Source organism: Larus michahellis, chromosome 1 (assembly GCF_964199755.1).
Source record: "Larus michahellis chromosome 1, bLarMic1.1, whole genome shotgun sequence".
Classification (NCBI taxonomy): Eukaryota; Metazoa; Chordata; class Aves; order Charadriiformes; family Laridae; genus Larus; species Larus michahellis.
Genome location: NC_133896.1, coordinates 68,574,029 through 68,596,398, shown reverse-complemented (window position 1 = coordinate 68,596,398; position 22,370 = coordinate 68,574,029). Strand labels below are relative to the sequence as shown.

The 22,370-nt window shown below is 49.9% G+C and overlaps 1 protein-coding gene and 1 long non-coding RNA gene across 5 annotated transcripts in view; one reads left to right on the top strand and one right to left on the bottom strand.

Moving 5' to 3' along the window:
* The window catches only part of ADA2 (adenosine deaminase 2), a 23,016-nt gene extending 5,754 nt beyond the window's left edge, over window positions 1–17,262 (top strand). The window contains exons 1-8 of one of the 3 annotated variants that reach the window (XM_074584700.1): window positions 8,777–8,830; window positions 9,019–9,044; window positions 9,127–9,254; window positions 10,363–10,453; window positions 10,759–10,867; window positions 11,828–11,985; window positions 12,813–13,015; window positions 13,954–15,641. In XM_074584700.1, coding sequence (XP_074440801.1) covers window positions 8,827–8,830; window positions 9,019–9,044; window positions 9,127–9,254; window positions 10,363–10,453; window positions 10,759–10,867; window positions 11,828–11,985; window positions 12,813–13,015; window positions 13,954–14,062 — 828 coding nt within the window. In that variant the 5' untranslated portion in view covers window positions 8,777–8,826 and the 3' untranslated portion in view covers window positions 14,063–15,641. Of the gene's footprint in view, window positions 1–5,812; window positions 6,024–8,776; window positions 8,831–9,018; window positions 9,045–9,126; window positions 9,255–10,362; window positions 10,454–10,758; window positions 10,868–11,827; window positions 11,986–12,812; window positions 13,016–13,953 lie in introns of those variants that run through there. The other 2 variants (XM_074584682.1, XM_074584691.1) reach the window with 2 other exon arrangements.
* The window catches only part of LOC141742445 (uncharacterized), a 23,443-nt gene extending 1,073 nt beyond the window's left edge, over window positions 1–22,370 (bottom strand). The window contains exons 1-5 of one of the 2 annotated variants that reach the window (XR_012586702.1): window positions 22,232–22,369; window positions 9,846–9,924; window positions 9,105–9,176; window positions 7,431–7,493; window positions 2,638–4,024 (exon numbers count right to left, since the gene is read on the bottom strand). This is a non-coding gene — a long non-coding RNA (uncharacterized LOC141742445). Of the gene's footprint in view, window positions 1–2,637; window positions 4,025–7,430; window positions 7,494–9,104; window positions 9,177–9,845; window positions 9,925–22,231 lie in introns of those variants that run through there. The other variant, XR_012586703.1, reaches the window with a different exon arrangement.

Sequence of the window (22,370 nt, the reverse complement as noted above, 5' to 3'; positions counted from 1 at the left end):
AGCCCTATCTCCCCAACCAGGGTCCATTGATCCAGGGTCCAAAGCCTCACCAAAAAGGCCAGGAGGAAGCGTGTAGTTCTGCATGGTGTGCTGGGGGCTGGAGAGAGGACACTAAATAATGCATGAATTCAGACACTGAGTGATGAGGACAAAGGGAAATATTGAGTAATGATCCATTCAGAGGGCAATGCCACCCGCGGTGCTCCAGGGGACTGGGGTCCTGTGGAAAAAAATAGTACGGGGTGTCATATAATTAAAGATATGCCAACACACAAGGAGAAGGCTGGATTAAGGTGATGTGGGTGACCCTAATTACAGCATTCCCGAAGTGAAACTTCATGTTTTTTACTGTAGTGGTCTTCAGCGAGTGCATGTGCTCTTAGAGACCTATTAACACTTAGGGAGCTGGTATCCCTTCCACATGGAAGCCATCTGTCTCTGTGCTCTACATATCTGGAAAGGAAGTTAAGGTTGGGAAGCTGCGGAGCTGCCAGACCGTTGGCATGGTATTGCCTTCCCTCCCCAACAACAGCAAGGGGGAGGGCAGAGGGAGCTGATTCTCTGAGGCACCCACCACCCACCTCCTGCAGAGATCTGAGCACTTCCAGAAGGCAAAGAGAAGGTACTGCCAGATCCAGGGCTCTTGACCTTTTATACCCTGAGGCTCAACTGCCCTGACATGTGGTGGAAAAATAAGATCCAGTGAAAAGTTACTTATCTACGTCTTCCAAAGAGAACACTGGTTCCCCATTAGCTCCCTTCCATTGCTACTGGGAGTGATGATGAGGGAAAGACCACAGCACCAGCCCTCTTCAGCCCCACCAGGAAACCCATAAATAATGTGCAAGAGGTTGGATTTTGAAATAGCTTCACTTCCTTGAAGCCCAAGCAATTGCACTGGGTATTTCAGAACTGTCTTGGGAGCAACCCTTTGTTGTATTTCCGTAACGTGATGTCCCTTTCTGGCTGAGGCCACAGCATCCCATACATCTAGGAGGGTGGAGCTGTGCATTGCTTGGTTCCCCCTGGTCCTGTTTGGGAACAGGACTTCTTTTCAGAAGCATTCTCTTCTTTTGTATTCGTTGTCCAATAATGTCTAGTAGCCACAAGTCAGAGCAGGACTTCAGAGTGGCAGGCACTGCACAGGGACACAAGACAGACCCCGCTGCAAGGGTTTCCCCAGGGGCAGAGGGGAAACTGAGGCAGAGACCAATGAAGTGATTTTCCTCAGGAAACGCGTGCCAGAGCCAAGTACAAACATGCATCTCTCGCATCCTGGGTGCTCAGACTTACCTATTTGAGTACGTTGTCCTTCATTTCTTGCCCTTCTGTGCTCATCACCACAAAATCGCAGAGGAGTCATTGCGCATAATGTGCAAACACATGAACAACAGCCACATTGAGGCGCTTCCCCTCCTATTTTCATCTAATCCCCGGGTACTAGTCTAGGGGTTAGGAATGTTTTTTGGCCGCCTGGAAATAGGTCTCTAGCCAGGAATAGGCCCCAATCTGTTCTGCTTCTCATTTTCTGGAAACTCTCCCAGTCACTCGAACATGTGCATCCCAGGCTACCTCTTTCCTGCACTCCTCTTTGCCCTTGAGCACTGACAAGCTGAGAGAAAGCAGATGTCAGAGGAAGGAACGGATGGATAGTTGGGTGGTTTCAAGGAAGTATCAAGGGAATATGGCAGCAGGGAAGGGCTCTCATGCAAGACAGGGTGGATCAGCAAATGTGAAGGGAACAATGGAAATGTTTCCGAGAGGCTGCACCTCTTTCACCTTACTTCATTTCTGACCAGGAAGGGGTGAGGGAGAGAGGTATCTGCATTACATTTCTGCTGTTTGCATTTTTAGGTACATATGCATACATATACATATGTGTGTGTGTGTTTTGGAAGGAAGTCTTTTTGTTTGTTTCCCTCAAAAGAAGGTTTAATCATTCCTATTCAAAACACACGTCTCATGGGCCAAGACCCTGGAGTATTCTGTTACTGGTAAGCTTCCAAAAGGATGCTATTATGAGAGTCAGGAGACCATGGGCCAGGAGACAGAGAGAGGAAGGGAATTTTGCTTGGAGACTTGAAAGAAAAAATAATCCTCACTTATTTACTTCGCAATCAATTACGGTATAGGAGAATGACATTTTTTTCCTTAAGATGCAGCATAATGGCCACCGTCTCGAAAGCAAGAGCATGCCCCTGGATATTTAGGGAAACAGCATTGACATTCCAGATATTTGTAAAATACCACCGCGCGCACACATACACACACACACACACACATCCCCTCCCCAGATGAAGGCCATGCCCAGCAGCGCAGCTCCGGCGGCCCAGCGGAGCTCTCTATCACCAGGATGAAGTCATCTGTGAGGGAGCTGACACCATGGCCGAGGCTGTGGGGACAACTCCCCTGGGCGCTAACGGCTGCCCCGACCACCGTCACCTTCCCCTCCGTGCCCTCCGACTGCCTTATCTCACAGAAAAATAGGGCAATGTGTGCATTACAAGGTGGGGGGGGGGGGGAAGAGAATAAAAATCTACTGCGGAAACAAAGCACTCCACTCCCTCTACAAGTCTCCCCTTGGGGAGAAGAAGAGGGGACGAGAGAAAGAGAGAGAAAGCGAATGAACCACATGTGACAGATGTTAGTCACACTATTTAATGCACCACTGGAAGACATTCAGATACCTCGGTGAGGAGAGGGGTATAATTACCCATCGAGAACAGAAAAAAGAAGCAGGAAAAAGAATCCCTTTAAAAACAAGGCAACAAAACCGCTTCTGCATTGTATAGCGCAAGAAAGCAAAACAGTTAGGGAGGGAAAAAGAAAAAAACAGGAAAAGAGAAAGCAAAACCACAGCTGAAAATAAATAATCCTTAGCTGGTCGTTTCAGTTGTGCCCCTTTGGGCATATGCATTGCAATGGCATTGTTCAGTGCATATATGACATGACATGGAAGGCTATTTGTAGTCTGCACCTGATCACTGGCGAGGGCCCATTCCAGCAAAGAAGCAAAAAAAAAATGTATTTATGAAGCTTTGCTTCATCTGCATGAGCTACTGATGGCAAAAGCCCCTGAACCCTTAGGAGATTATCCAGTTATCAAGGATGGATCACTATTATGCAATAAATCTTCAACAGTTATAGGGATCAATAATCAGTCTCAAAGGGAAGGGGATTATAAAAAAAAGCACAATTTGATTTATGTGCTTTTAGGAGCAGGGCGGTGTGGGGATTTATTGCTGTTTCTAGCCCAAGAGCACAGGCTAAGCAAACAACCACAAGTTTGTACAGCTAGATTTAAAGGCAGGGAGGGGAGCCGGGTGCTGGAGGAGCCGAGTTCTCACAGGGCGAGGGGAGAAAACGGTGGGAGCCCGACGAACCGCCCGTCTTTATCTCAAACGGAGATGCGCGGGGTGGCGAGAACGGGCTTGCACAGCCTTTTGATCCACGGGGAGGTTTTTTCCCTCGATGCTTGCAGGGCTGGTGGGAACTCGGCTCTCGGCTGCGGGCAGGTGCTCTCCCCTGGTGCGTGGGGCTGGTGGGGAGCTGCCCTTCGGCCAGGGTTGAGGCCAGGAGGAGAGCGGACAAGTCTGCTTTCCCCATGCTTTCCCCAGCTCTTCCCCCGCCCCACCAAGCTGCAGCACAGCCTCTCCTCTCCAGCAGCTGGATCAGTGCCTTCAAGATGCCCCCTGGCTCCCGCATTCCTGGTTTCTAGGGTGATGCTCCGGTGTCTCCCGCTGCTGCCGTGCTCTCCGCTGCCCACCCGAAACGCTGCTTGCCCCCGCCACGGTCCAGCTCGGTCAGTTCTGTGTCATGGATTACTGAACAGCAGCTGGGGTTGCCCAGTGTCCTGTGATAATGGGCACCAAAGCCCCTATTGTAATGCGCGGGAGGGCAGAGCCGAAGTTGCTGTGGAAACCTTAACTCTGAATTTTCCTGGCTGTTGAGCATTTAAAATCTCCTCCTTAACGTGGCACAAGCGTCTCTCTTATGTACAGTTTTGCTTTTGAAAATTGTTCCCCTGCAAAGAAATTAAAAGAGTGAAGAAGAAATGAAACTGCAGCCACTGGAAGAGGGTCCTTAGAGAGAGGAACAGCAGGCAGATGCTGGGGGAACGGGCTCCGTTTTATGGGCGGGATGGAGGGACTCAAAAGGGATGTCCCTGCCCAGGATGTCTTAGTTTATGAGTTTGGACCAGATCACATTTTACATCTCTAGGAGGGCGGTTTTTAATTCCATCCACAGAAGCCTCCTGGAAGAAGATAATAAAAGCACAAATGAAATCCACATCTCCCATATAACATTGCAGAGCACTGCACGAGGATGGGGGCCAAGACATCAAACACGAAACGTTATTGAAGATCAGTAACTGTTACCGAGGGGAAACAATAGACTCGGGTGAAAGATGAAGCATGGTCGAAGGTATTTGCATCTGAACCTGCTTAGCCCCTGACACTAGGTAAGTGTCAGGCCTGGATGGACCGGGAAGTCCACCTGCCTGCAAGCAAACAACTCCATAGCTTGCTGCGATGGCTTCCATTTGCCCATCCAGGAATGAAGTTAATCACTCCCAGTATTGCCATTTAGACTTTGCCCACCGGCCTGAGAAACTTACTGCAAACTCTTCTTCAGGCGGCCACTGGCGGAGGGAGGAGAGGTGTTGCCAGAGGCAAGGCTTCATGTGGGATGAAGGCTCTCAGCTTGTCAGATGGCAGCATTGTGCCGCAGCCGTTCTCCCTGTCACCCACAACTAGATAATCTTGCAATTACTGGCTCCCTTAAACTCTGCTTGATAAAACTACACACCGCCTCTCTGGATTTCTGAAAGAGGCTTATACGCCAGCTGAGTCTATGGAGAAATTAAATACGTTTCCATCCCACCAAGGAAAAGCCAGGATGTGTGATTCTTATCAGTTGTTTCCCAGCAGACAAATCTGAAGAAGTTACCAGCAAGGCAGGCAGGATATCAGGTTTATTCCACTGGAGGGGGAGAAAGGATTCTGATTCACGATCATTTTCCCACTGCTTACATGAGATGACATATTTTGACAATATGAAAGTACGAGGGCAAGTTACAGGCTTAGTAAGCAGGTTGATGGTGGTCCAGTACATGGCATCTCCTGGAGACTCAGTCCGCCTTTTGGTGGTGAACAGAGGGCCGGGTGTCATAATTTTTACAGGCATTGGAGATGTTTGGGAGAATATATTGTCTTCAGGAGTAGTGTACTAGCCTACTTTTGGATTAAGGATAACCCTGGGTGGCAGAGTGCCATTCTTACGATATAAAAACATCATACTTGCTTTTGTAACTCTATCACTCCTCAAGATTTCACCCTCAAAAAAGGAAGGGGCAGGTTTTGAACGACTAGTCTTACCTTGCTTGTTGCTGAACATGTAATGTTTGACTTTTTACCTGTTGGCTATTATCTGTACCAGCCAGGAGTAAATACAGGTGACAGATGTCCTGTATGCTTCCTAGTTGTATCAGTCATTGTTATGCCTGTTGTACTGCAGTGCCAAGAGGCTCCAAGTTAGATCTTGGGCCCCCATCTTTTCTTGGTCCTGCCCAAAAAACACGTACCTCCTTCATCACAGCTGCTGCCCTGCTGCACCCCAGCGCATGCGGGTGGGAGAGCGTCACGTCCGCAAAGCTTGGTCTCTGACAATAAAACTCACATCCATCCTGAAGGAAACCTATTTCCTCTGGTACTGAACACCCAGCTGCCAGCCGTTGGCTTTTTGCATGATGAAAGCTGGTTGTCTTGTTTGTTCTTCTCATTCTTCCTCTTCTCTTTACTGCTTTCTGCAGCTTGCTGAGAAACTTGACCCTGGTGACGGATGCCCCTGAGCTGGCCTACCCTTCTCAGGCTTTCATTTGGAAAAGATTTGAAGAAGTCTTTCTCATTGCCTCTGGACTTATCTGCTATGCACCTGTGTTCAAGGCCTATTTCTACCAGGGGCTGCTGGAGCTCTATGAAGATAACGTACAGTATGTCGAGATAAGAGCTCTCCTGCCTCCGGTACGTATTTTTTGGCTTCTCTAGTATTCTTTTAAATCCTTATTTCTCCATAACTTTTCTCAAGCCCTATCTTGAATTTAGTTTTTGGATGTTTGCATACCTGCCCTTCTAAGGATGCTGGAAAACCTTGATCATATTCAAAGGTCTTTCTTGGAGATTTGCATAGGCAAGGGCTTGAAAGTGAGAGATACTTTGTTCTTAATGGTTAAGGAAAATACCTACTATGGCAACAGCACATGCCTGCATTGTACAGTCTGACTGGGAGCTGGGTCGAAATCTTGCTGGTTGGGAAGGTGCATCTCAGCTGGTCTGCACCAGAATCACCTGTTCTGTGGCAGCGCTTCTGTAACAATTTCCCGTCTTGAAAAGAGACTTACTCTGGAAGAGTTATGTTATTTAGAATCTGTAACTTGTTTCAGAATGACTTCTCTGAGCAGGCTAGTAAACTGATTGGCAAAGCACAGTCTTCCACAGTTTGCAGACAACCTAAAATTTTGGCTATGTGAAGTATGAACTGCTCTTGTCATTGCCACTAACACTAAAATCTGATGGCAATAGTTTAGACCTTTCTCCCTGCACATTGCCTGGAGCTGGTGAGACTGTCCTACAATCCCGCACTGCCCCGATGTCTTCCCAAGCACCAGCAGACCCCACCACCGTTCTTTGACTATAACAGTTCCTACTTCCCTGGTGGCAATTTCGACACTGCAGACACACCTTTTCCATATGGTTCTCCAGACCAGCTCCAAGTGGGGCAGCGTGGGGGGTGGGAGCTCTCTCAGAGAAGCAGATTCCTTGACAAAACAAATGAACCAAGGCTGCTGCTCCCTCACTACACCTTCCACCTCCATGTCCATTGCAATGGGAATGAAGCTGCTGTGCAAGGTCCGTCTGTCAGCACCTGAAGGATCCAGGTGGCAGTGGCAGGCCATGTATGGGAATGCAGGTAGCAGCTTGCTGCTGGCACCGCAATGTCAGGCGGATGAAGCAGCCACACTGATGTCCTGCCAGTGGCCCAACTCCCAAAAGTGCCTGCCAGCAACTTCCTTAAATCATTGCCCTTGCACGCAATGGCTGGCAGGCTTGGGCCAGCTGCAGATGAATGTCTGCACCCCAGCAACCACCGCTGCTGCCGGGCAGGTCTCCACAGCCACCCCATGGGAGGACAGGCAGGTGCTGTGACAAATTTGGAGGCTGATCTGGCTTTGTGCCTGCCTCCGCTCCAACAGCTGGGGAGCGGGGCTGCCTAACCCTGGCCTGTTGTGGCTCGAGCTGGCCCCATAGCGAAAGAGGGCTCGGTGTCAGGCTGCAGGCTGGCACTCCATCCTGCCTGAGATGAGAAGGGTGCATTGAAAAGGAGTTAAAAAAACGAGGGGGAAAAGACCAAAAAGCTTCTATGTATCTTACTTTGCTGGGGGTTGGTCATGAGCCAGTTGCCCTGAGCTCAGTCACCATCTGTCTTTGGGGTACCTGGAAAGAGAAAACAACAGCAATGTCAAAATTCCTGTGCTGTGAGACAGCCCGAAGTGCTGGCATCCCCCCAGGTCGCACAGGTTTCCGGGCCAAGAGTATCTGCAATGATAGCAGTGCGTGGGTCTGACTGGAAAATACCCTGCATTTACCGGCAGCCCTTAGACATGGTTGCAATGTCTTTTGAAGAGAGGCTTGGCAGGGAAAATTTGCTTCCCATCCAGCCCCTAATGCTGGCTCCAGGCGTGGGAGCCTCCAGAGCCCCCCCTCCCTCCCCGGGGCTTACTCGCACCCGGCAGCTCGGCGTGCTGCGAGGAACAGGCAAAGAGGCTGCCTGCATCCTGGGTAGCACTGCAAGGGCTGCGAGGAGCCGGGGACACGCTGGGCTGCCGTCCTTGACCCGCAGGAAAGTACCAGTTAGGCTGGAGCAGGATGAGAGTGGAGGGAAACGCTTGGCTGTGGAAGTCGAGGTGAGCGGGGTGTGATGGGAACAGCGAGATGCTTGTGGGGGATGGAGATCCTCCACAAGGGTTGAACAGCAGCGCTGACACTCCGCAAAAGCTCGCCCTGCAGCAAAGCCCACCAGAAGCGGCCCCTCAAGTAGAGTAAATGAATGTCAGGATTTAGTGCGAAACAGCAAACATTGCGGAAAAGCCCCCCAAACCCAGCTGTGTTTGCAAATTCAGCTGTGTAAAGTCTCGTGTTCCCATGGGCCGCAGAGGGGAAAATTCACCCCCGAGCATCTGCGGCCACCTGCAAGGGGGATGCCACAGCATGGCGGGGCGCAGGGGCTTGGCGAGGGGCATCGCTGCCAGGGGCAGCACCTGAGGGCAAGCGAGAAGGCAGAGTGGACCAGTTGAAGGGTGGAGGAGAAGGATGAAAGAGAAAAGAAAGGCAAGAAATATAAGAAAGGAACAGACAGAGTGATTTCAGCCACCATTTATGAGCGATGCCAGGCAGGGTCTTTGTGGGTTGGTATCGGTCAGGGCACGCAGGGTCTACAACCCTGCTGAAATAAGGGCACAAGCCCCGTGTAGAGCCCTGGTAGTGAGGAACTCACAAAGTAAGTTGATGAGACAGAGCGTACCAAAAGGATTGTTTTTCCCAGGTTGCGGCCAGGGAGCTGGGAAAGTGTGGCAGGACTAAACAACTGACTCAAGGTCACAGAGCAAACCTCTGGCAGAGGGGAGCAGAAGCCCAGCCCAGCTGGTAGCTTATGGAGCTCAGCCCTCACGTGCCTTGGGGCTGCCTTGGCTGACAGACTGCCACTGCAAGGCACAGAGCGTGTGTGAGCCGCCAGACGGGACAAAACACTCCAGCATTTGATACGGACATGAGTAAGAGGTCGTGGTCTCCTCTGGGTACTCAAGGGCACTTACTTGCCATGTCTGAACATGGAGAAGCTTGTTTCTTGTATCACATAGGAGGGAGGAAAACCATTCCTTGGTTCTTGCCAGGTGGTAAAGGCTTCGAGAAGAAAATGTTCTGCACAGATTTAACTGCTTTTTTTCTGCCCTGTTGCCAGGACCGCAGCGCATTGCTTCTCCCAAGGTTTTCTTCAGTTCATTTCTCCCACCCTACAATAAAATGCCTTTTCCAGCTTCTGCTTACCGTGTGTTTTTTTGTCCTGCAGGTGTATGAACTGGATGGCACCCGGCACAATAAATCATGGTCCGTGGCAACCTATCAGGAAGTGACCAGGCAGTTTGTGAAGGAACACCCTGACTTTCTTGGAGCCAAGATTATATTTACAGCACACAGGTAAAGGCTGAACGGGGCTGGCCGTGCTACGGCAGAGGCGGTGGTGGGGAGAGAGGGGTCCAGGCAGGAGAAGAGATGCTGAGAGCTGGGCTGAAGTGCCACAGTTGGTTAGCAATGCCCGCGTGCGCCGTCAGACCTGGGGTGTTGACTCCCGAAGCATTCCCTGGCACATGTAAAAGGCTGAGGATGAGAAATCATCTATATAAGTCTGCGTACGTGCAGGGTGACCAGGGTTAGCTCATGGCATACGCTAGAGGGACAAGAGCCTGCGGACCCTGTGTGTGGGAATGAGCAAGGGGAGGGTTGCGTGCGTGCGTGTCCAAGCCGTGTGTGCTCTCTTCCCGAGCCTGGACATACTCCTCCTCTCTGCAGAAGCTGAAGCAGTGACAGCAGTGCCCGAGTATGGGCACTCGGTATTGCAAAGGTCCTCGCGGGACCCTGCGAACGCTGTTCTCCCGACAGCCTTTGGTACGGTATGTTCGTGCTGCTGTTCACAGTCGGGCACAAGGCTGTTCTCCAAGTCAGCCAGATGCCATGAAGTCATGTGAGGTGATCCTGAGCAAATAGAACAGACCTCTCAGCGGCACTTACTCACTCCGGCTCGGCACGATGCTGTTTCCAGTTCAGTGCTGTCTTGCCCCTGGCCAGCCTGGGTATGGGCAGAGCCCATCTGCAAAATGCACTGTGATGTTTAAGTCCGATAGGGCTGGAAGAAAGCTAAATTTAAAACTTTCTTGAAGTGCAACTACTGTCTCATCTCCCAGTAAAACAGTCAAGAGGAAAAAAAAAAATAATGTAAATGTTTTCTCTCCAGGCTGTTGTGTTCCCTGCTTGGTAGATGGGAAATCCTGTGAGTCTTAGACAAGCGTGCCTCAACTCAAGTGACAGCAGGGTCTAGCCAGGCATTTCCTGGTCATTCAGGGGTTTACTTTCATAATACCAATTTTCTACTGCTGTTACTCTGGAGACCTGAAGCTGGTTGTCAGATTCAGGAGCAACTTGCATTTTTGGAAATACCCCTGGGGCCCCCATTTCACAACTCAAACCCAAAGAAGGCAGGCCCGGTGGGGGCGAGCCTCTGCACTGCTTTCTCTCTCTTGCTCTTTAGGATGCTGAATGTTTCCCAGATTAAAGAAGCCATCGTCACTGCCATGGCACTCAGAGCCCACTTCCCAGACACCCTGGCGGGCTTCGACCTGGTAATCGTATTTCTTCTGTGGCTTCGAGTTAACCACTAGAGGTGCAATAGCACTACACGTATAATGTGGCAAATGTTTTATACCAGAGCCAGATCCTCTCCTGCTGTACTGAAATCCGTGTAAACGAATCGCAAATCCTCCAGCTAAAGATTTTGCTGAGGGTAATTCACAAAATCCCCTGAAAGAACCAGCTCCCTGTCCCGCAGCATTGCAATTTCAGTACAGTTGGCACCTCAGTGATACATAGCTGTAAGTCCCACCATCTTCCAAAGCATGTTCAAAAATACCTTTCCTCTTTCTCCCAGGTTGGTGATGAGGATGAAGGTCATTCTTTATGGGACTTGAAGGATGCCCTGACCATCCCATATTCCCTGGGGGTCGACTTGCCATACTTTTTCCATGCTGGGGAGACTGGTAAGCATGAGGACTCAAGGCCTGTTATTGCTCGAGGTGCAGTCTTGCAAAGCACAGAGAAGTAAGCCTGGCTGTACCAAGATGATGGAATGTGTGTGGATGTGTGTATACACATGCGTGTGTGTCATCGGTTTTCCCTATGCTTCTCCTGATATCAGCTTGTCACTGTAGCATCCCTCCACGGCACCTCCCCTACCTGTTCCCCGCTCTTGACTGTAGACATCATGTTTCTCAGTGTCTTTCTCCTGTGTCATGCTGCAAGAGTTATCGCTAGTAGCCATTTCCTCCTCGGAGCAGTGCTCACCTCCTATCCACAGCAGCAGAAGAATAACTAACTAACTCGGCCATTATTTTACATTTTAAGGTGAAGGAATGTCTCAGCCAGCCTCAAGTCTTAACTGAATATGCTCACCAAAGTAACCGATCATTGCCCTTTGTTCCAGGGGAAATGTATTATTATTGGCAATATATTACTCGGTCTGGATGGGTGGGATTTATCCTAACCATGCATGACAGTTGTGTCTAACTTGTATGTTAGGCTTATTGCACGTTGACATCTACAGAGAAGATGTCTACATCTGAACTAGTTACTCTACCTCACTTTATAGCCATCACAGGCACTTCTGAGGTGTGATACATCTCATGCTAAAGCCCAGTCTGCTCCCCAGAAATGATTAGTCCTCTCCCTTGACTATGAACAGAGACCAACATGATTAGCTTAGCTATAAGAGCAAGACTGTGGACATCTAAAGCCAGATGAGATGAGTGGGTATCTCTACACTGGGCAATGTCCTAGGCAGATTTGGATCCCTGTTTCACTGAAAATGCAAAGCGGGAACTCAAGAGCATGAGCAACCCTCTTCCCTTGCGACTGAGACACTTATTAACAAAACCATCTAGCAGTTTGAGAAGATATATTTGCTCACAGCACTGCAGTGATTCTTACCTGTCTCTGCTCAGACTGGCAGGGCACCTCTGTAGACAATAACGTCCTGGATGCGTTGCTACTGAATACCAGCCGGATTGGCCACGGACTTGCCCTCATTAAACACCCAGTAGCCAAAAGTTTGTCTTTGAAGAGGGATATTCCTGTAGAAGTCTGTCCCATCTCCAACCAGGTATGCTGGGAAAAGCTTAGGTCTTGGGGCTGGGATACTGGAATGGGATTTACCATGTTTTGTTGCACGCAGGCTGGCTCAGTTTCCTCTGCACCACATTACACTGCAGTCTGCTACAAAGATACACGCTGTCTATGCATAAGGCTTGTAACACCAGTCAGCTCAAAACCATTTAAATTCCTACCCAGAGGAACCTGGGAAGGTCCTCCCTAGAGGAGATGAGGCCCAGAGCCAGGGAGGTGCCTAAAGAGATATAATGGAAAATACTTCAAAGCCAAGAGGGCCAGAGGCTGAGCCACTGGGATAGCAACTGGGAGTCCTTTTGGTTTTGTAGAATTCATAACCAGGGGCAACTCTTTTGCAACACATTAGCGTGGTGTGCATTGTCCCCTAGGCGCAGTAGAAGGGATGCTCTGGGGTAGAGATGTACCGGTGTGAGCCTTGAAGGAGAGAACTGATACCAGCTCCAGATGCCCCCAGCTAAGTGTCACGGCAAATACGTAACCAAGAGACTGTTCCTGAAACAGCCACAGTCAAATCGTTAAAAATAAGCAGAAGTTATTCACCCCACTGGCCTTGATTTAGGTGATTAATTTAAGAAACCCATCTCCTTGTATAGCCAGTGGCAATAAGCAGGCTCCTTCTGCATCAGTTCAGAGCAGAACGCCTAACATGCTCTGAACAGTCCTCTGGAGGCTCTTCCTCCCTGACGACTACCTGCTGACACAAGCAGCTATAGCAGGTACATGGTGTGATGGGTGCCATAATGCAATCACAGCTACAGCAATAACTCAACGTCATATTGTCTCCCACGCTTCCCCACTGAGGTCCTGATGTTGGTAGCTGACTTGCGGAGCCACCCCGCAGCCGACCTCATGGCTGAAGGGCACCCCATTGTGATCAGCCCCGACGATCCCCCTATCTTTGGGGCAAAGGGCATCTCCTATGACTTCTACGAGGTGTTCATGGCCATTGGAGGGATGAATGCCGACCTGAGAACCTTAAAACAACTTGCGCTCAACTCCATAACGTAAGTTCCTCACCTGTCTCATCTAGCCATCATAATGCTAGGGGGATGATCAGCTTGCTCCCTGGAAACCCGCTCTATTTGAGTTTTGGCCTCAGAGTTCCCTCTGCCACACGAACCAGGCTTCTGTTAATCCAAAGTCTCTTCTGTGTGTCTCCCCCAAGGGCAGGACACAGGGACCCCAGACGCTCCTCTGCCCATGCCCTTGAGTGCCTTCCTCTAACTCAGTGTCTCAGTTTATTCCTTCTTTTCCATCCTTTGGGAACTTGCCTCCAGCACCTGGTTCTGGGAATGGGAGAAATGTTACGTCTTGGTATTTCTGACAAAATCTGACTTGCTGTGGTGTTTGCCATGGCCCACAGAAACACAAGAAAACAATCTACCAGCATGTAGTTTGGGTGTGTTTAACCACTTTTTCGGTTTATCTATCTGGACAGCTCTGAATGTCCCAAAATAGTTTGGATATGGTGCCCAGGGTCTTTCTGTACATTCCTAGACTTTTGTCTGTTTGCCAAATTCCATGCCAATCCTCATGCCAATCCCAGGTCCCCACATGGCCAGGGAAACAACAAATACTCTTATTTCCTACCAATCTGGACCAAGCCCAGGGGACATCTGAAAGCAACAGCAGCACTGTCTCTTTTGTACTAGCCACAAGCCACTGTGTGCAACCCAGCAAGTCTTCAGCTTATGCAGACGGAGCTGTTTTGTCCTCATGGTGCAGGACTCAGTAGCTGTTGATATGGCCATGATGCTTCTTGCCCCAGTGTAAGTCCAGCCAGCATGAGCTCAAGGCTCTTTACGCTGTTACTCTGTGTGGTGTAGGCATGTCCTGCAAGGGTTAATCTGTTGCTGCTTCCTGCCTTTTCATTTTGGCCACTGATCTTGAAATAGCTGCCCCCTTGTCTCCTGTCTGATACTGACTTTTCTCCTCCTCACAGATACAGTGCCATGCTACCGGATGAGAAGTCCAAGGCCAAAGAGGTCTGGCAGAAAAAATGGGACCAATTTGTGGCTGACCTCTCTGATGGCTTTTTGAGGGAGCTTTAGAGGGGAGGAGTCTCATCTCAGAAGGCATATGTCAAGCCAGAGAGAGCCGGGCTTATTGCTAAGAGGGAGACTGCTTCTTCCATGTGACCTGAGCAGATGAATGAACCTCAAAGTCTCTCCTGGAAATGGGCGGATCTGGTAAACTAGGCTTAATGGGCTTAATGCTAAGAATGAGCTGTGCCATCCTGTGAAAGTCATGGACTGGAGGTAAAATGGAGCAGTGAGCCTTTATTTCAGCCACAAAAGAACACCCTGCTCAAAATAGTCAAAACAATTAAAAACTGCCGATGACCAAATCCTGACATCCTTATTCAGGAAAAAAATGCCTTCTAATTAAGAGTTAGCAGGAGATTGCCAACATGAGGATCTCTGAATTTCGCCTTATCGTTACAAAATGCAGACCTTGTCCGGAAACAGCTAAGACAAACATCCAACCATTTGGGCCACTGACCTTCAGGAGAGCAAGGACTGAAAATGACTCTGGTTATGTTTAACCCTGGGCCTGCTGCCAAAATAGCACTGCTAGGTCGAAGAACCAGTCATAGGTCTGATGTCTGCTATTTCAGGACCTACCATGGCTGGAAACGAGCTGATGGAACTTGCTCCCAGAACATTTAAGCCTGGTTGCACAGTGATCATAAAGCCAAAAAGAGGTGTCTCATTTGCCAACAGTTTTTTTCTTGCAAAATCTTTTCCTGTCCTCTGGTCACAAGGAAGCTAAATTACTTTTCATCTGAGAAAAAAGCACCCTGATCCAGCTTAATTAAAACTGCCCCCCTGCACTGGGCTATGTTAACACAAGCCTCTGCTTTTATAGGAAGGGCCTTTTGATTTCAGGGATTTCCTCTGCCAGCCTTTGTCACCTAACTCAGAGTGCAAATGTGGCCTTATTCCGCCTGTCAGACAGATTTTCACCTTGGTGGAGAACTACTCTCACACTGTGGATGTCCACTATGTTCACTTGGACCTTTGCAGTGGGACTTTCCAGTTCTTTGGCAAAAAGGTCTTGCAGCAACTACCCAATAAATTGTGTCTGAACAAGCAGATACCCTTGCTTAACAACACCAAAAACATCAGGAGAAGAACTAGTTGCAGGAAGATTAAAAAAAAAAAAGAAACCTTAATCAAAATGCTAAAGAAATCCAGCAAAATCCTTCAGCACACATACCCCAAGTGCTCAGCCAGGATCAACCAGTGTGTCTCCCTGACTTCAGCCAGCACAATTATGCTGGTTTGCATCAGCCTAGGGAGAATTTACAAAAGTTCCTGCTGAAAGATGTCTCCTTCCTCAGAGCCTCAGACCTGCGAGGGCTGTCGTTTCCTGATCTGACCAGCTCGGGCAAATTGGCTCTCTTTATGTTTTCTGCTAATTGCCCCAAGCTGCCTGGCCGTGGTGTTTATTTCCACTGACCTTGGTTAAAACACCTTAGTAGGAGGCAAATATACTTACTAGAGAAGTGGATCAAGCTGCTCAGCCCATGTTAAATTGCCCACATTTCACAGGCTGCAACTTCATCTCTAGTCATCCCAGGGGAAAAAAAAAAAAACAAACAACACTAAACCACGCTACAAACCCCACAACAAAAAACAAAACCATAACAAACCAAAGGTGTCTACATTGCTAAAGCCAGTGACACAAACTGCAAAAAGGGAGAGCCCAGTCACACACCTCACTAACTGAGGGGATTGAGAGCCCCTTTCGGCCACAGCTGCCTCCTCTCCAGCTCGCTCTCTCTGACCAAACACTTCAGACCTTCCTCCAAAGCACCAGCAGCTGCTCTTTGCCCAGTGGCCTCTCCTGGACCTTGATGCAGAGTTGGTCCTGGGACGAGCTTTATACCAGAGGAGGAGCCAGAGTAGAGCCACCTTTCCTCTTCCTCCTCCTCCTCCATGGTTGTTGCATACAGACCTCAGTCTAAAGTCCCCAAGATAGGCTTGGACCACGGTCAGATTATAAATGCTGACTTTGGGACATTTGGGCCTTATTTGTAACGCTGCTGAGGAAAACTGCTGCAAATGCGTGGAATGGCTGCTAACCAGTGATGCAAAGCCATGTCCCTCTGAGCCCCCTCATCTTTCAGCTTTGCTATACGTCGATAGAGGAAGATCTTTTATTTGCCATGAGTTAAGTGAGCCTCTTTGCTGCCAAGGTGAAGCTAATCATTACAGAGGCAGTGTAGGAGGAGCCGAGTTCCTCAACACCGTTTGACCCATGTCCCTTCCTCTTGTGTCTTGGTCTCTAGAGGGCTTTTGGTTACCTGTAGTCTTCCCTCCTCATTACCCACATTAGCAGCAGGGCTGGATCTTCTGTTTGCCAGACACTTGCTGGGACCAGTTTACCTGTTGTGTCCAGTTTGTTCTTGCCTGCCTGGAAAAAGCCTGTTGTGCACTTGGCCATTTACCTACTTCGCATCAGGAACAGTGACGTGATGTGGCCCAGTGTCTGGAGCCACCAGTGAGTGATGCTGCTCAGGATTACAGCACAGAAATCACTGGGGGTTTGAAATTGTACAGGTCTGAGGTGGTCTTCGGATGAAGCCCTCAGAAAGGTGAAACTTGACCCTGCAGGGCTATGCTTGCATTTGTGACTAGCCTAGTGACTCCACTTCTGCTGAAGGTACCCATCTTAGGGTGGGTCAGAGAGCAGAAACTTTCCCATCCTGAACACGCATGTTTAAATGTGATCCTGAACTTCATGGAGACGCCTGACTCCATTTGTGCAGACTTCCCTGGATCCCTGCTTGAACAGGGCATTGCCATGTGTGGCGACTGCGGCTTCCCAAGAGTCCTCTGGCACTAGATGGGTTTTAACCATTTTTAGGACCTTAAAGTCAGATGGGAGGAGGGCCGGCCTGCTTTACTGGTGGGGATCAACTCTTCCTTAGAGAGTGCCTTATTTCAGAGAAAGGTGCAAACTGACAAGCACAGACTGCATCCCCACCTCTCTAACTCTAGGTGTGCAAAGAAGGAGGGTTTTAGGCTGAATCACAGCCATTAGAAAAGACCAATCCTCTGGTCAAAAAGACCAAATTCAGATATCCCCAAAGCTTCAGGTAAATTTGGCTCTGGGGCTTCACTGAGACTCAGCTGTTAGCATTCAGGTAACATTACAAGGATTTTGCTGCCAGTCCATTCCCTTTCACTCAGTACTTTGGCTCCCTGCTCACATTTGTTGGCAAATACATTGCATCTAGTGCTTCCTTGCCTGCCTCTTTCAGAACATATATATTTAGATTTTTAAATCTGTTTTAATTGTGGGGTTTAACGATAGGATGAGGGGTAATGGTTTTAAACTGAAAGAGGAGAGATTTAGATTAGATATCAGGAAGAAATTTTTCACTATGAGGGTGGTGAGGCACTGGAACAGGTTGCCCAGGGAAGCTGTGGATGCCCCATCCCTGGAAGTGTTCGAGGCCAGGCTGGATGGGGCTTTGAGCAGCCTGGTCTAGTGGGAGGTGTCCCTGCCCACGGCAGGGGGGTTGGAACTAGATGATCTTTAAGGTCCCTTCCAACCCAAACCATTCAATGATTCTATACCTGTGTTTCATGCGATGTTTTAATCTGGCATGTGCAGGGGAGGGGGGATGTTTCGTGTCACACAGCCTCGAGTACAATTATGGGAGGGGGTCTGAAATGTCTTCACAGCGTGATGCAAAGGGCAATTTGATCCAGGTTAACATGCTGTGGAGTCAAGCCCAAGCCACCCGGCAGAGACATGACACAGGTTCCCCAGCTCCCTCTTCCCCAAACCACACATTAGCTTCATCTAGCTCTGGGCCGTGTTTTCATACAGAGACCACCTGATGGATATGATTTGCTTGTGCCACCTCTCCTACCAGCTGGAGAACCTGATGGCCTGAGATGAAAGAGGTATTTGGACAAGCAGGGCTGGAAGCAGCCACAAGGGTGGTGGGAGGCTGAGCAGCGCAGACCTAACGGGGCAGAAAGTGCCCTCCTTCAGTCTCCATCCAGACTCAGGAGCAAGGAAGGAGAGCTGAAAATCTGTGGAAGTTTCTGTGCTGCTTACTTCAAGCAGCCACAGGAATACAGCAAGCCTTCTGCCTGTTATCTCCCCCAACGGTCTCTCACTGTGGCCTGTTCAGGTTCGGTTTATTTAAATGGGAGGTGGATGGAGCTTTGTTTGCAGCACACTGTGTCACAGGTCTAGCGGTGTTTTGTTGCAGAGCAGCCTTAGACTGCCTTTGGGACAATTTAGCAAATGAAATGTTTGCCTCCTGGTCACTCACCGGCAGGAAATGGCTGATCCAGCACTAGTCGTTGCTGTCAAAAATCATGCCAATAAAAACAGAGGAGTAAAGTAGCTGGTTGAAAATAGAGATAGGCCCAAGTGAGCAGCTGGATCTATATGTCATGTGAGCCTCCATCACTGCAGTGGGACTACGCAGATGCCAGATGCTAAGCAAAGCCCTCTGGCCATAAAACACAAGGCTAAAGAGGTGTTTTCCACCCGCTCCTCATGCTCAGCCCGCTTCAGCTTTTTCTGAATTATTCTCTTCACAGGTAGCAGAAAGACATTTCTTTGGCCAGAAACTTGTAGCTCTAATTGGCTCGGTACTTAATTCCTTTCTTTCCGGGCTTGCGGCAGTTGCAATCATGGCAGGTCTATCAAGTGTTTTCTGTCCGCTGAGGGACAGGCAGATGAAGGGTTTGGCTCTCAGTTCTTCTGGCTTGTCATTTTTATCAGGCTTTGTCCTCCCTTTTGGTCATTACAGGATAAGAAAGGCATTTTACTGTATTTTCTCAACCTTTAGCTTGTCCATCATTCCATGATCAGGCTGCAGCAGAGAAAGAGAAGAGATAAACCGAGGAGTGGGGGTGGGGGGGAGGGTTGGTTCAGGCCATTAGAGCCTCTGCAGTAAGAAAAGAGACCGAAGGTACGGCTGCGTTCAAGGGGGATGTTAGAAGGTCAGGAAGGGGGGGTGATGACAGGGCTAGGAGTCCAGGGAAAACAGAGCTGCAAAGTTTACACAGGAACCCACGGGAGAAGGCTGTGGGTAACTGCTTGTTTTGCTTGTCTTTAAAGGCAGCTATGAAAGGGGGTGGGGAAAACATCAAAGTCCTGTGTAGACAGGGGAAGAAGAGGCAGTCTCCTGTGGGTTGGTGTGAGAAGGGCAGACAGACCATCTCTGGGGATATGAGGGGTTACGGCTGTTGCCAGATGTGCCTGCAGAAGAAATCGTAAGGTCCACCCATGTATAACATGCAAAATGGGAAGCTCCTAGTAGAGCGACAGAGAAAGCCTCAACTCTTGAAGAGAAAAATTACACGACCGGGCTTTTAGCACAGGGATGAGCAGGCTAAACTCTGCCTGCTGGGAGGATGGGTGTTCAGCAGCCGCAGCAGGCGCCGCGGAGTGCTGTGCTTGGCAGCCATGCTGCTGTCGGTCCCTGCTGCCTGTGCCAGGCTCAGCCTGTGCCCGACCGCTGGCAAACTCCCTCCGTGTGGGTTTAAAAATAAGCACTTCAGCCTGTTGGACAGCCTCCCTTGTAAAAATAAATACAGCAGCTCTGCCAGCCTGCTGGGAACACTTGCTGGGGCATATACACTCTTCAGGGGCACGTCTTCAACAGTGGGTACCCTGGCTGGAAACATGGACCTCTCTACCAACCTGGCCTCCGCTGCACAAATAACCTCGTGTGTCAGAGGCACGGTGGGCACAAAATCCCTCACTGTCCCCAGGCCCTACCTCCAACGTCCCTCCCTGTGCTGTGGCAGCTCGAACCACACCAATGCTTTCTGCTACGGCTGATCCACAGCAGGAAAACACTGCAAAGCACGTAAACTCTTCTCTTGCCTGGAGAAGAGGAGGCTCCAGGGAGACCTTATAGCAGCCTTCCAGTATCTGAAGAGGGCCTACAAGAACGCTGGAGAGGGACTTTTCAAAAGGGCATGTAGTGATACGATAAGGGGTGATGGCTTCAAACTGGAAAAGGGTACATTTATCTTCGATATCAGGAAGAAATTTTTCACTATGAGGGCAGTGAGACACTGGAACAGGTTGCCCAGAGACGCTATGAATGCCCCATCCCTGGAGGTGTTCAAGACTAGGCTGGATGGGGCTTTGAGCAACCTGGTCTAGTGGGAGGTGTCCCTGCCCATGGCAGGGGGGTTGGAACTAGGTGATCTTTAAGGTCCCTTCCAATGCAAACCACTCTATGATTCTATGACACAGCATTAGCAGGCACGGCACCTCACTCAGGGGGAAGGTTTGAAACTGCCTCTCCATTGCCCTGCATCTCCAAATCTCTGCTTTGGAGCAGAACATTCCCATCCCCATCCATCAAGGCACTGCCAACTCCCCATCCCCATGTCTCCATCCCCATCCAGAAAGGCACTGCTGAATCCCTGTCTCCCCATCCCCATCTTCCCATCCCCATCGATCAAGGCACTGCCAACTCCCCATCTCCCCATCCCCATCCAGAAAGGCACTGCCCATCTCCCCATCCCCATCTATCAAGGCACTGCTGACTCCCCATCTCCATCCAGAAAGGAACTGCTGGCTTGCCATCTCCCCATCCCCATCCCCGTCTCCCCATCCCCATCTCCATACAGAAAGGCATGGCCGACTCCCCATCCATCAAGGCACTGCTGAATTCCCATGTCCTCGTCCCTGTCCCCATCCCCGTCCAGAAAGGCACTGCCGACTCCCCATGTCCCTGTCCCTGTTCCCGTTCCCGTTCCCGTCCCCATCGGCACTGCCGACTCCACTCCCATTCCGCAAGAAATCGCCGTCACTCCCATCCCGGAGGCCCGCTGCCCGCCGAGCAGCCCCGAGCTGGGGCGGGGGAAGGAAGCGCAGCTGGAGGTGAGGGGCTGCGCCCGCCACTCCGGCCCCGCCCATCTCCCCGCCCCGACCACGCCCATCATCCCGGCCCCGCCCCCTGGCCCCGCCCCGCCCGCTCGCTGGCGCCGTGGAGCAGCGGGGCCCCCTGCCGGGGGACAAAACGAAGTGAAAAATCCCCCATCAAGGTCCCGGGTGGGGAGGGGAGCGAGAGGGAAAACGGCGGGTTCGCCTCCGCCGAGCTTTTCCCCAGCGCCGGACATCGAAGCGTAAGAGCTTCGGTTGTAGCCGGGGGTGGGGGGAAAGGGACGGGACACACGACAAACAAAAAACAACTCCCCAAAACCCCAAACCCAAGGATATTTAGACACGCTAAACATTTAACAAATTAAATTCTACAATAGGCAACCGCCTGGATGTCTCTCACACCTATTTCTCAAGCCTCAGGAACAGGAAAAGAGGAAAAGCATATATATAGTTAAAAAGTGTATTACAGTTAAAAAGAAGGGACTGACGGTCCTCAGCAATCCAGCTCGGTCAGCCTGATTTCAGCAACTAGAGGCTGGTAACCAAAACAACCCCATCTAACTTGCAAGTGGCTGTATCGTTAAAAGGCCATAAATCCACATCAGCCAACACTCTGCATAGAAATGACAGTGAATCAATCAAATTTTTTCTCTGCCAGGAGCAATTGCCTTGGTGGAGAGCTGCAAAACGCTCCAGACAAGGTGCTCGTGTTTGTCATTAGCCTTCGAAAGTCTTTGCCCCTCTCTCCGACTGTATTTTTCATTGGCAGCCACATGAAATGAGGTCTTTGGGTTGGCTGTCCCTCGTTTGTAAGCGGGTGTAGGAGCAGTTAAGACATAACCTCAAAGGAGCTGTAGCCAGCTCCCTTCCACTAGTGGAAAAGGGCTTGAAGCCCAGTTCTGCAGGGAACGAAATACTTTCAGTAACATCTCCAAGGCCAGCATAAATTTTGCCAGAGCAGGAGAAGGTGCAAACGCTTCTGAGAAATCAAAGTGATCCTGGCAAGCTGAGGAAATTATGTAAAATAAACAGTAGGTAATTCAGTTAAGGCAAAGGCACTTAAGGAAAAATAACCATCTGTACAACAAAGGTATAACCCTGCGTTGCCAGTGCTTTAATAGCTCTGCAGAAAGGGCTCTGGGTGTTAAAGTGGGTCGAAAACGAATTAACACGGGTGCTCATGGCAATGGAGGCACAAAACCAAACAATTGTACTGTTTGTGTAATTGATGCCTGAAGTCATAACTTGTTAAACTTGCCCTATCACGGGAGTCAGGAGATCTTTAAGCCTAGCCAGAAAGCAAACAAACAATGTTTTGTCTCCATGGACGTGAAGCGAACCTTTTGCTTTCCTCGGGTCTGGAGGGGCCTCAGCTGAATTCAGCGTCGAGATTTCCATCCCACGCTGCAGGGAAGAGGGAGCCGCAGGAAAGAGGGAGCCACCGGGACGCAGTCCCACGTCAGGGAGCGAGAAAAACGA